This window comes from Polyergus mexicanus, unplaced genomic scaffold (assembly GCF_030449975.1).
Source record: "Polyergus mexicanus isolate NDT 795.1 unplaced genomic scaffold, iyPolMexi1.0 SCAF_5, whole genome shotgun sequence".
NCBI classification, from domain to species: Eukaryota; Metazoa; Arthropoda; class Insecta; order Hymenoptera; family Formicidae; genus Polyergus; species Polyergus mexicanus.
Genome location: NW_027223325.1, coordinates 5,374,655 through 5,388,307, shown reverse-complemented (window position 1 = coordinate 5,388,307; position 13,653 = coordinate 5,374,655). Strand labels below are relative to the sequence as shown.

General features: G+C 41.9%; 2 protein-coding genes across 2 annotated transcripts; both read right to left on the bottom strand.

The window, feature by feature from the left end:
- Nucleotides 1–9,988: 9,988 nt before the first annotated feature.
- On the bottom strand, nt 9,989–11,426 carry LOC138933391 (uncharacterized). The gene is made up of 2 exons (XM_070296055.1): nt 10,751–11,426; nt 9,989–10,674 (listed from the first exon to the last, which is right to left on the bottom strand). The coding sequence occupies exons 1-2, from the start codon at nt 10,870–10,872 to the stop codon at nt 10,071–10,073; spliced, it is 726 nt and encodes a 241-aa protein (XP_070152156.1). The 5' UTR covers nt 10,873–11,426; the 3' UTR covers nt 9,989–10,070.
- Nucleotides 11,427–12,467: 1,041 nt separating this feature from the next.
- Nucleotides 12,468–13,596, bottom strand: LOC138933315 (tropomyosin-like). The gene is made up of 2 exons (XM_070295925.1): nt 12,792–13,596; nt 12,468–12,484 (listed from the first exon to the last, which is right to left on the bottom strand). The coding sequence occupies exons 1-2, from the start codon at nt 13,594–13,596 to the stop codon at nt 12,468–12,470; spliced, it is 822 nt and encodes a 273-aa protein (XP_070152026.1).
- Between the last annotated feature and the right edge of the window lie 57 nt (nt 13,597–13,653).

Here is a 13,653-nt window from a genome sequence, read left to right as displayed (position 1 = left end):
GAAATTGAGGAAATACGTTTTTCTGAGCACAAAGCTGAGATCGCTATGTACGCAAGTTTTGTTCGTTCGGAACGTCTTAGTTACGTGTCAGTAAGGGAGTTTAGTCGAAAATTCTTGCACGACATTAAGGAAATTGAGGATATACGTTTTTCTGCGCACAAAGCTGAGATCGCTATGTACGCAAGTTTTGTTCGTTCGAAACGTCTTAGTTACGTGTCAGTAAGCGAGATTTGTCTAAAATTATTGTGCAACATCAAGGAAATTGAGAAGAACCGCTTCACGGCTTACATTGTTAAAATCGCTATGTACGCAAGTATTGTTCGTACGGAACGTCTTAGTTACGTGTCAGTAAGTGAGTTTAGTCGAAAATTCTTGCACGACATTAAGGAAATTGAGGATATAAGTTTTTATGCGCACAAAGCTGAGATCGCTATGTACGCAAGTATTGTTCGTTCGAAACGTCTTAGTTACGTGTCAGTAAGCGAGAATTGTCTAAAATTCTTGTGCAACGTCAAGGAAATTGAGAAGAACCGCTTCACGGCTTACATTATTAAAATCGCTATGTACGCAAGTTTTGTTCGTTCGGAACGTCTTAGTTACGTGTCAGTAGGTGAGTTTAGTCGAAAATACTTGCACGACATTAAGGAAATTGAGGATATACGTTTTTCTGCGCACAAAGATGAGATCGCTATGTATGCAAGTTTTGTTCGTTCGAAACGTCTTAGTTACGTGTCAGTAAGTGTGATTTGTCTAAAATTCTTGTGCAACATCAAGGAAATTGATAAGAACCGCTTCACGGCATACATTGTTAAAATCGCTATGTACGCAAATTTTGGTCGTTCGGAACATCTTAGTTACGTGTCAGTAAGTGAGATTTGTCTAAAATTCTTGTGTAACATCAAGGAAATTGAGATGAACTGCTTCACGGCATACATTGTTAAAATCGCTATGTACGCAAGTTTTGTTCGTTCGGAACGTCTTAGTTACGTGTCAGTAAGTGAGTTTAGTCGAAAATTCTTGCACGACATTAAGGAAATTGAGGATATACGTTTTTCTGCGCACAAAGTTGAGATCGCTATGTACGCATGTTTTGTTCGTTCGAAACGTCTTAGTTACGTGTCAGTAAGTGAGTTTAGTCGAAAATTCTTGTACAACATTAAGGAAATTGAGGAAATACGTTTTTCTGAGCACAAAGCTGAGATCGCTATGTACGCAAGTTTCCTTCGTTCGGAATGTCTTAGTTACGTGTCGGCAAGTGAGATATGCAGAAAATTCTTGTGCAACAGCATGGAAATTGAGTAGAAACACTTCTCTGCACACAGAGCAGAGATCGCTATGTACGCAAGTTTCCATTGTTCGGAACGTCTTAATTACGTGTCGGCAAGTGAGATATGCAGAAAATTCTTGTACAACGTCAAGGAAATAAAGGAATCACGTTTCTCTACACACAGAGCACAGATTGCTATGAACGCAAGTTTCCTTCGTTCAAAACGTCTTAGTTACGTGTCGACATGTGAGATATGCAGAAAATTCTTGTGCAACATCAAGGAAATTGAGTAAAAACACTTCTCCGCACACAGAGCAGAGATCGTTATGTACGTAAGTTACCTTCGTTCGGAATGTCTTAGTTACGTGTCGGCAAGTGAGATATGCAGAAAATTCTTGTACAACGTCAAGGAAATGGAGTGTGACGTCTTTGCCGCACGTCAAATTTTATTTAAATAATATATTTATTGTTAATACACCCATAAGGGGTGAAAGAAGTAAAAATCCGGGAAAAATTATTCGTTCAAGGCAAAGTTCTAACTTGTAAAATAGTATTCATATTTAAGAGTCACTCCGTATGTAGCCAACGCTTGAGCGCGCCAGCGGGTGACGCAAAAATAACCATCATATGTATAAACCATAAGAATAACTAATAATTTATATTTGCATTGCACAACCAGACAGTCGATTCAAACGCTTTAAAAATTGTAATAAAGATTATATATATATATATATATATATATATATATATATAAGTATACTGAAGATCTTTTAATAAAGCATTAAATTCAAATAGAAGATACAAGCGAAAAGTGAACAATGCAAATGTAACGTTATTACGCTTTAATATAATAATTTTAAGTACACGAACATATATATATTCGTTTTAACTTTATATTCATATTAGCCTTAAAAACTTTATATCCGCATACGCGCATACACATATTCTACGTAGCATAAGACTCTATTATTAACCATATAGGTAACAATAAGGAACTAGGCATATAAGAATATTCATTATAAAATATTTTATTCACTGCAGTATTATAAGAGTTTTATAAGAGCCTTAAACTGTACATGGTATGCGGACTAGCCGTCGATCGATATTCTTATCCGCCCGCTCGATAAGATTAGGCCGGACAAATAAGTTGGAATGTTGCGAGGGTACGATATAGCTGTCCTTCTCGCACAGAGATCCCTGTCAGCGGCTCTTCCACTTGCCATTGCTCCCGCCCATGGGTCTCCCACCAGCATCAGGAAGTCTTAGGCGAAGCATAGGAAGAATATCCCACCATCTACAAGAGGCGATCCCACTGCAGCATCTCTCCCACCAACACCTGAAGACCGGAGGAGCTCAAGCCCGACATCCAGCATTACTATTCGCGACGGCAAACTGTTAACACGTTACTACTTTTGAGCTCTGAATACCTTTGTCAAGCGTCAGTAATCCGGCGTTACGCGTCGTCAAACTTCTGTACAAGTCTTTAAGACTCTTAGATACACTCTGAAACGGAGTTTACCAGCCGCTAGTATAGCGACTGTAATAATAATACAATTTAAACGTTGAATATAAAATAAAGTGTTATATACTACTATATTCGACTCTACAATTATTACTACGTTCCGGCTACCTATCCACCCAACATCAGCCTACATTATTATAATTAAGAAGAACATATATAAATATTGAATCTCGAGGGATCGTCGCAGGAGGAATCCAACCCGACGACGTATATTCCTAAGTAAGTTAACGCCTTATACGGACAAGTTGTCAGTCTTCTGGTCCCCGGTAGACCCGGTGAATGCAGGGTGACCGAAAAAGAAATAAAACATCTAAAAGGCGTAAATATCTTATTCGATTTAAACGAATAAATTCTAGTTTACTATTATCATAAAAATTTAATACAGTCACGTTCAGAAAATAGATTTGCATTAATAAATCTAGATTTAATTTTTTTTATCAACTTCGAATATCGAGACGTGACAGGAGGAATTACGTTTCTCTGAACACAGAGTTAAGATCGATATGTACGCAAGTTTCCTTCGTTCGGAACGTCTTAGTTACGTGTCGAGATATGAGATATGCAAAAAAATCTTGTGCAACATCAAGGAAATTGAGTAGAAACACTTCTCTACACACAGAGCAGAGATCGCTATGTACGCAAGTTTTCTTCGTTCGGAACGTCTTGGTTACGTGTCGACATGTGAGATATGCAGAAAAATCTTGTGCAACATCAAGGAAATTGAGTAGAAACACTTCTCTACACACAGAGCACGGATCGCTATGTACGCAAGTTTTCTTCGTTCGGAACGTCTTAGTTACATATGTTTCAGTTAGATATGTAGAAAATTCTTGTGCAATATCAAGGAAATTGAGTAGAAAAACTTCTCTGCACACAGAGCAGAGATCGCTATGTACGCAAGTTGCCTTCATTCGGAACGTCTTAGTTACGTGTCGGCAAGTGAGATATGCAGAAAATTCTTGTACAACGTCAAGGAACTTAAGGAATCACGTTTTTCTACACACAGAGCAGAGATCGCTATGTACGCAAGTTTTCTTCGTTCGGAACGTCTTAGTTACGTGTCGACATGTGAGATATGCAGAAAAATCTTGTGCAACATCAAGGAAATTGAGTAGAAACACTTCTCTGCACACAGAGCAGAGATCGCTATGTACGCAAGTTTTCTTCGTTCGGAACGTCTTAGTTACATATGTTTCAGTTAGATATGTAGAAAATTCTTGTGCAACATCAAGGAAATTGAGTAGAAACACTTCTCTGCACACAGAGCAGAGATCGCTATGTACGCAAGTTACCTTCGTTCGGAATGTCTTAGTTACGTGTCGGCAAGTGAGATATGCAAAAAATTCTTGTAGAATGTCAAGGAAATAGAGGAATCACGTTTCTCTGAACACAGAGCACAGATCGCTATGTACGCAAGTTTCCTTCGTTCGGAACGTCTTAGTTACGTGTCGGCAAGTTAGATATGCAAAAAATTCTTGTAGAATGTCAAGGAAATAGAGGAATCACGTTTCTCTGAACACAGAGTTAATATCGATATGTACGCAAGTTTTCTTCGTTCGGAACGTCTTAGTTACGTGTCGACATGTGAGATATGCAGAAAATTTTTTACAACGTCAAGGAAATAGAGGAATCACGTTTCTCCGAACACAGAGTTAAGATCGATATGTACGCAAGTTTCCTTCGTTCGGAACGTCTTAGTTACGTGTCGACATATGAGATATGCAGAAAATTCTTGTGCAACATCAAGGAAATTGAGTAGAAACACTTCTCTGCACACAGAGCAGAGATCGCTATGTACGCAAGTTTCCATTGTTCGGAACGTCTTAATTACGTGTCGGCAAGTGAGATATGCAGATAATTCTTGTACAACGTCAAGGAAATAGCGGAATCACGTTTCTCTGAATACATAGATAAGATCGATATGTACGCAAGTTTCCTTCGTTCGGAACGTCTTAGTTACGTGTCGACATGTGAGATATGCAGAAAATTCTTGTGCAAATCAAGGAAATTGAGTAGAAACACTTCTCTGGACACAGAGCTGAGATCTCTATGTACGCACGTGTCCATTGTTCGGAACGTCTTAGTTACGTGTCGACATGTGAGATATGCAGAAAATTCTTGTGTAACATCATGGAAATTGAGTAGAAACACTTCTCTGCACACAGAGCAGAGATCGCTATGTACGCTAGTTTCCATTGTTCGGAACGTCTTAATTACGTGTCGGCAAGTGAGATATGCAGAAAATTCTTGTACAACGTCAAGGAAATAAAGAAATCACGTTTCTTTACACACAGAGCACAGATCGCTATGTACGCAAGTTTCCTTCGTTCGGAACGTCTTAGTTACGTGTCGGCAAGTGAGATATGCAGAAAATTCTTGTACAACGTCAAGGAACTATAAGGAATCAAGTTTTTCTGCACACAGAGAAGAGATCGCAATGTACGCAAGTTTCCTTCGTTCGGAATGTTTTAGTTACGTGTCGGCAAGTGAGATATGCAGAAAATTCTTGTACAACGTCAAGGAAATAGCGGAATCACGTTTCTCTGAATACATAGTTAAGATCAATATGTACGCAAGTTTCCTTTGCTCGGAACGTCTTAGTTACGTGTCGACATGTGAGATATGCAGAAAGTTCTTTTACAACGTCAAGGAAATGGAGGAATCACGTTTCTCCGAACACAGAGTTAAGATCAATATGTACGCAAGTTTCCTTTGTTCGGAACGTCTTAGTTACGTGTCGACATATGAGATATGCAGAAAAATCTTGTGCAACATCAAGGAAATTGAGTAGAAACACTTCTCTGCACACAGAGCAGAGATCGCTATGTACGCAAGTTGCCTTCGTTCGGAACGTCTTAGTTACGTGTCGGCAAGTGAGATATGCAAAAAATTCTTGTAGAATGTCAAGGAAATAGAGGAATCACGTTTCTCTGAACACAGAGTTAATATCGATATGTACGCAAGTTTTCTTTGTTCGGAACGACTTAGTTACGTGTCGACATGTGAGATATGCAGAAAATTCTTGTGCAACATCAAGGATATTGAGTAGAAACACTTCTCTGCACACAGAGCAGAGATCGCTATGTACGCAAGTTTCCTTCGTTCGGAACGTCTTAGTTACGTGTCGACATGTGAGATATGCAGAAAATACTTGTGCAACATCATGGAAATTGAGTAGAAACACTTCTCTGCACACAGAGCAGAGATCGCTATGTACGCAAGTCTCCATTGTTCGGAACGTCTTAATTACGTGTCGGCAAGTGAGATATGCAGAAAATTCTTGTACAACGTCAAGGAAATAAAGGAATCACGTTTCTCTACACACAGAGCACAGATCGCTATGAACGCAAGTTTCCTTCGTTCAAAACGTCTTAGTTACGTGTCGACATGTGAGATATGCAGAAAATTCTTGTGCAACATCAAGGAAATTGAGTAAAAACACTTCTCTGCACACAGAGCAGAGATCGCTATGTACGCAAGTTTTCTTCGTTCGGAACGTCTTAGTTACATATGTTTCAGTTAGATATGTAGAAAATTCTTGTGCAACATCAAGGAAATTGAGTAGAAACACTTCTCTGCACACAGAGCAGAGATCGCTATGTACGCAAGTTACCTTCGTTCGGAATGTCTTAGTTACGTGTCGGCAAGTGAGATATGCAAAAAATTCTTGTAGAATGTCAAAGAAATAGAGGAATCACGTTTCTCTGAACACAGAGCACAGATCGCTATGTACGCAAGTTTCCTTCGTTCGGAACGTCTTAGTTACGTGTCGGCAAGTTAGATATGCAAAAAATTCTTGTAGAATGTCAAGGAAATAGAGGAATCACGTTTCTCTGAACACAGAGTTAATATCGATATGTACGCAAGTTTTCTTCGTTCGGAACGTCTTAGTTACGTGTCGACATGTGAGATATGCAGAAAATTTTTTACAACGTCAAGGAAATAGAGGAATCACGTTTCTCCGAACACAGAGTTAAGATCGATATGTACGCAAGTTTCCTTCGTTCGGAACGTCTTAGTTACGTGTCGACATATGAGATATGCAGAAAATTCTTGTGCAACATCAAGGAAATTGAGTAGAAACACTTCTCTGCACACAGAGCAGAGATCGCTATGTACGCAAGTTTCCATTGTTCGGAACGTCTTAATTACGTGTCGGCAAGTGAGATATGCAGATAATTCTTGTACAACGTCAAGGAAATAGCGGAATCACGTTTCTCTGAATACATAGATAAGATCGATATGTACGCAAGTTTCCTTCGTTCGGAACGTCTTAGTTACGTGTCGACATGTGAGATATGCAGAAAATTCTTGTGCAAATCAAGGAAATTGAGTAGAAACACTTCTCTGGACACAGAGCTGAGATCTCTATGTACGCACGTGTCCATTGTTCGGAACGTCTTAGTTACGTGTCGACATGTGAGATATGCAGAAAAATCTTGTGCAACATCAAGGAAATTGAGTAGAAACACTTCTCTGCACACAGAGCAGAGATCGCTATGTACGCAAGTTTTCTTCGTTCGGAACGTCTTAGTTACATATGTTTCAGTTAGATATGTAGAAAATTCTTGTGCAACATTAAGGAAATTGAGTAGAAACACTTCTCTGCACACAGAGCAGAGATCGCTATGTACGCAAGTTACCTTCGTTCGGCATGTCTTAGTTACGTGTCGGCAAGTGAGATATGCAAAAAATTCTTGTAGAATGTCAAGGAAATAGAGGAATCACGTTTCTCTGAACACAGAGCACAGATCGCTATGTACGCAAGTTTCCTTCGTTCGGAACGTCTTAGTTACGTGTCGGCAAGTTAGATATGCAAAAAATTCTTGTAGAATGTCAAGGAAATAGAGGAATCACGTTTCTCTGAACACAGAGTTAATATCGATATGTACGCAAGTTTTCTTCGTTCGGAACGTCTTAGTTACGTGTCGACATGTGAGATATGCAGAAAATTTTTTACAACGTCAAGGAAATAGAGGAATCACGTTTCTCCGAACACAGAGTTAAGATCGATATGTACGCAAGTTTCCTTCGTTCGGAACGTCTTAGTTACGTGTCGACATATGAGATATGCAGAAAATTCTTGTGCAACATCAAGGAAATTGAGTAGAAACACTTCTCTGCACACAGAGCAGAGATCGCTATGTACGCAAGTTTCCATTGTTCGGAACGTCTTAATTACGTGTCGGCAAGTGAGATATGCAGATAATTCTTGTACAACGTCAAGGAAATAGCGGAATCACGTTTCTCTGAATACATAGATAAGATCGATATGTACGCAAGTTTCCTTCGTTCGGAACGTCTTAGTTACGTGTCGACATGTGAGATATGCAGAAAATTCTTGTGCAAATCAAGGAAATTGAGTAGAAACACTTCTCTGGACACAGAGCTGAGATCTCTATGTACGCACGTGTCCATTGTTCGGAACGTCTTAGTTACGTGTCGACATGTGAGATATGCAGAAAATTCTTGTGCAACATCATGGAAATTGAGTAGAAACACTTCTCTGCACACAGAGCAGAGATCGCTATGTACGCTAGTTTCCATTGTTCGGAACGTCTTAATTACGTGTCGGCAAGTGAGATATGCAGAAAATTCTTGTACAACGTCAAGGAAATAAAGAAATCACGTTTCTTTACACACAGAGCACAGATCGCTATGTACGCAAGTTTCCTTCGTTCGGAACGTCTTAGTTACGTGTCGGCAAGTGAGATATGCAGAAAATTCTTGTACAACGTCAAGGAACTATAAGGAATCAAGTTTTTCTGCACACAGAGAAGAGATCGCAATGTACGCAAGTTTCCTTCGTTCGGAATGTTTTAGTTACGTGTCGGCAAGTGAGATATGCAGAAAATTCTTGTACAACGTCAAGGAAATAGCGGAATCACGTTTCTCTGAATACATAGTTAAGATCAATATGTACGCAAGTTTCCTTTGCTCGGAACGTCTTAGTTACGTGTCGACATGTGAGATATGCAGAAAGTTCTTTTACAACGTCAAGGAAATGGAGGAATCACGTTTCTCCGAACACAGAGTTAAGATCGATATGTACGCAAGTTTCCTTCGTTCGGAACGTCTTAGTTACGTGTCGACATATGAGATATGCAGAAAAATCTTGTGCAACATCAAGGAAATTGAGTAGAAACACTTCTCTGCACACAGAGCAGAGATCGCTATGTACGCAAGTTGCCTTCGTTCGGAACGTCTTAGTTACGTGTCGGCAAGTGAGATATGCAGAAAATACTTGTGCAACATCATGGAAATTGAGTAGAAACACTTCTCTGCACACAGAGCAGAGATCGCTATGTACGCAAGTCTCCATTGTTCGGAACGTCTTAATTACGTGTCGGCAAGTGAGATATGCAGAAAATTCTTGTACAACGTCAAGGAAATAAAGGAATCACGTTTCTCTACACACAGAGCACAGATCGCTATGAACGCAAGTTTCCTTCGTTCAAAACGTCTTAGTTACGTGTCGACATGTGAGATATGCAGAAAATTCTTGTGCAACATCAAGGAAATTGAGTAAAAACACTTCTCTGCACACAGAGCAGAGATCAGTAGGATAGATAGGCCGGTTTTGGATCAGTTTTGTGTGAGTGTGAGAGAGAGGGTATCGTTGGGGAGTAAGAGAGAGAGATAGTTTCGGAGCAGCTTGTGGGCGCCCGAGGGATGGAGAGCGGGCTGGGCGGGTTCGTGGGGGGGTAAGTAGGGTGAGAGGGGTAGCGCGGTCGGGGGGAAGCGGTGGGTACGAGTCGCCGAGAGCGCTCGAGAGATGGCGCTCGGGGGGTGGCGCGCCCGACTCGCGACCTCGACGCGACTCGCGCCCCTAGCGCGCGGTCCGCCGTCGCGATTTTTTAGGGGGGCGCTTCTAGCGCGCGATCCGCCGCTTCTAGCGCGCGATCCGCCGTCGCGATTCTTTAGGGGGCGCTTCTAGCGCGCGATCCGCCGTCGCGATTCTTTAGGGGGGCGCTTCTAGCGCGCGATCCGCCGCTTCTAGCGCGCGATCCGCCGTCGCGATTCTTTAGGGGGGCGCTTCTAGCGCGCGATCCGCGAGCGGGTGGCGGGCGCCCGGCGTCGAGGGGGCGGGGGATCGTCGGTGGGCGGTCGAGCGGACGGAGGGGCGTCCCTAGTCGCTTTAGCGATGGCGAATCTTCGAAGGGTGGTGAAATAAAGAGACGTCGTCGTTCTAGCGAGAGAGGAGAGGTGTTTTTATTGTTTTCTTTTACAAATTTTTTAACGTATTAATAATACGACGATACGAGTACGCGAGCGAGCGTATCACGATTCTCCGAAGAGCAGAGCCTGCAGTTCGCAATCGATTATATCGTTGCGGTCGAAGTTATCGCTCTCGCGTATCATCGCGGGAATAAGCGCCTTATCGCGAGCGCCCGCCGCGATGTCGAGGAAACGAATTAGCTTGTTGTCCACGCGCGTGGTTAAACCGCTTAAAGATGCAACGATGCGGTTGACGCAAAGTTCCAGATTTAATATATTTACGACGGTGTTCTTCGATACGGCTAGGCGAATTTTAGGCGTTTCGAGACGAAGTATTCGGAGATTGTTGAGTTTGCCGAATCGTAGCGTCAATTGTCCGATGTGTATTGGCGTCGGGCGCGCCTCGTCGCGCTCGTCGGAGCGAAAGTGCGACAGGAGCGTGGGTCGTAGATCGAGCAGTTCCTTCCACGTATCCGGCGTTAGCGAGATCTCTTTGCCGTGGCAATCTCCGAGGACGATTTCTACGAAGGAGGGTCGGCTGACGTTAACGCTAATTTCCAGATGTTTATATGCGGTTTTGGTCAATGGATAGCGTCTTCCTAAGATTCTGAGCGGTCGCGCGATCGAGACGTCCGCGTCGTGTTTTGGCGTTCGATCGCGATCTCGTCTAAAAAATAGATATGAGCGATGAGAGAAACGGTGTTAGCGAATTATTAATTCGAATAAATGTTCGATAGTTTTACCCATTGTCCATTTTAGCTTTCTTAGCGTATTCCGCGCTATCTTCGCGGTCTCGTTCGGTTAGTCTCGATCGATCGTCGAATGAGTGTTGCTGTTGCGGTTGTCCTCCCATTGTCGCGTACATCGTCGCTCGTTCTTTCTCGTTTGTTCTTTTTCGCGCGTTAGCTTCGGTGTTCTTCGTTAATAATGAAGCGCTTAATGGATGAGCGGTCTTTATATACTCGCGTAGAGATCGCTTCTTCCCCTTTCGCGCGTTTTCTCTTATATATTCTATTTTTAAAAAATAACGGTAGGGTCGCTCTAGTCGGTCTCGTCGTCGATTCTCTCTTTCTCGATCGTGTCGCTGAGACGATAGACGCGACTAAGGAGATCGCGCAATTGCCTTAGCAATCCATCCGTAGGACACTCGATGCCGAGCGCGTGTAGATCGAAAGGACCCGCCGAGGTTACGGTATTTGTAAATTCGTTGAAGGCGTAGAACTGACGTTTGGCGAAGAAATATAGATTGCCATCGATGTATCGGAAGGCCGACGTTATCGCGGACGGAATTCCGGGAAATATATCTTTTAATGGAGCGTGTCTAATGACTATCATGCGACACTCGTCGATTTCCGCGACTTTATCATCGTCGTATACAGCGTAGGTTCGTCCCGTGTGCGTATTTATCGCCGCGTTGATTTTAACGTTTCGGGGAAGTCCGATATCGTGGAGAACTCGTACAAAATTACGATTGTTTTATAATCATACGATTTAAAGATTAATAATGATAATTACTCTATAATCGATTATTTAAACGGTTAATCGATTTTTACAAGTTTTAATTTTAATTGTATTGTGTTATTATTTTTTTCTTTGTTTTATAATTATACGATTATTTTATTTTTTCTAAGATTTTCCTTGTTTTATAATTATACGATTATTTTAGTTTTAACATGTCTACAATTTCGTATAATATTATATAATATGTATAATATGTATAATATGTATAATATGTAGTTTTATTTAATAAAAATACATTTTTATCATAATACAGCTGTTTTATTTATCCAAGAATTGTGCGATTCGTCCATTCCTAACCATTTCACGTAAATCTTGTCACCCTTTCGACGCAGCACCTTTTCTACGAGATACACGTCGGGATCGCCAACGCGCGACAATTCGTGCTCGTAGAATCCTCCCGCGATCGGCTCGCCGCGCGAATCCTTTAATAGATACGTTACGGGATTAGTCCGTTGTATCTTAGTTATTCGAAAAATCTCTGTAGTCCAGTTGGGTGTGAAGCCTTTCTCGAAAATCGTTTTAAATTTACTGATGCGTACCGGATCGGCTACTTTAAATTTCGCCGGAGCCGCGATTTTTATATTGCTGTATACAGTATTTAAAAGTTTATCGGCAATTTTTGGAGTTACGTCGACAGGTCTCATATTTATAGTGCGATGTTTTCGCGTGTTATATTCTTCGACGAGTCGTGGTAACTCGTCGATCCACTTGTACGTTCCGTTTAGCGTGAAATACTTCCACATAAAATTTTTGAGCGTACGATTGAATCGTTCGACTATCGACGCTTTCATCACCGAATATGTCGAATAATGATTTACTTCGTGCTTCTTCGTAAAATTTCGCATATCGGCATTGTAAAATTCTTTTCCTTTATCGGTCTGTAGATTTTTTGGACACCTCTTAGAGTCTCGTATTATTTTAGATAACGCTCGAGTAACCTCATTTGCGCTTTTGCTCTTAAGCGGTATAGCCCATGCGTATTTGCTTAATACGTCGATAACGGTGAGTATGTAGTTGTGGCCTTTGTTGAGTCTCGCGTAAGGACGCATCTCGACCACATCCGCTTGCCATAGGTCGTCGTACCCGCGCACCGCAACGCGACGACGCGAGAAGTTTCTTCTCGCGGGAGCGTGCAATTCCTCGACTAGTTTTCGTTTTTTAACGCTCATAGTTCTTTTTTCTTTCTCTCGAGAATAACGTTGAATTGAATCTCTTTTTCGAGCGGTTCGCCGCTCCCGCTAATCTCTTTTTCGAGCGGTTCGCCGCTCCCGCTAATCTCTTTTTCGAGCGGTTCGCCGCTCTCGCTAATCTTTCTTTCGAGCGGTTCGCCGCTTCCGCTAATCTTTGCCAGTTCTTTCACTCTTCCCGATAGCTCGTCTGCGTCTCTCTTCAATCGTAACGTTGAATTTTCCAATTCTCGTATCTTCGTCTCGGATTTCACTGCGGAATTCGCCGCGATACGCGATTTTTGATTTAGTTCTTGTATTGTTTTACCTTGATTGAACATTATTTTACGATCGTTCGCGTTTCTCGTCGAGAACTCCGTCGCGTTGAGCGATATAGTTTTTTTCGCGACTTCGATTTGATCGCTTAAACCTTTGATTCGTTTATCTAAAACATCGATTCGTTTATCTAGAGCGTTAGCGCTCGTTTCTATTCTCGAAATGGAATTTTCCACAGCGTCTATTCGTTTACTCAGAACGTCATCGCGTGTTTTTATCTCGGAAACGAAACTCTCCGCGACGTCTATTCGTTTACCTAAAGCGCTATCGAGCTGAGCGAGTCTCGTGAATAGTAGAATGACGCCTTGTCCCGCTTCGTTCGCGTCTTTTCTTAATTGCGATGTGATTCCCTCGACGTAGCTTTTGCTTGTCGCATCGGCGTCCTCCTCAGGTTGAGCCAAGCGTTTTATTTTACGCTCTCTCGCGTCGTATTCAATGGAAGAGCTTAGACACAGCGCGTTATCGCGCACGTAACTTCGCAGAGACTCGATAGCCGGACGTAGTCTTCCGGTTCTCGCGTCGTAGCCTCGATTTTTTAAAGGCGAGCCAAATTTGCTCACGGACATCGCGAATTCCGCGTACGACTGCGACAGTCATCCGCGCGACAGTTCGATTTATACGAT

Coding starts and splice junctions, on each gene's coding strand:
- LOC138933315 (XM_070295925.1), bottom strand. CDS start 13,596: ATGTCCGTGAGCAAATTTGGCTCGCCTTTAAAAAATCGAGGCTACGAC.
- LOC138933391 (XM_070296055.1), bottom strand. CDS start 10,872: ATGTACGCGACAATGGGAGGACAACCGCAACAGCAACACTCATTCGAC. Junction 10,675..10,750: donor AAAGCTAAAATGGACAATGG/GTAAAACTATCG, acceptor TCTATTTTTTAG/ACGAGATCGCGATCGAACGC.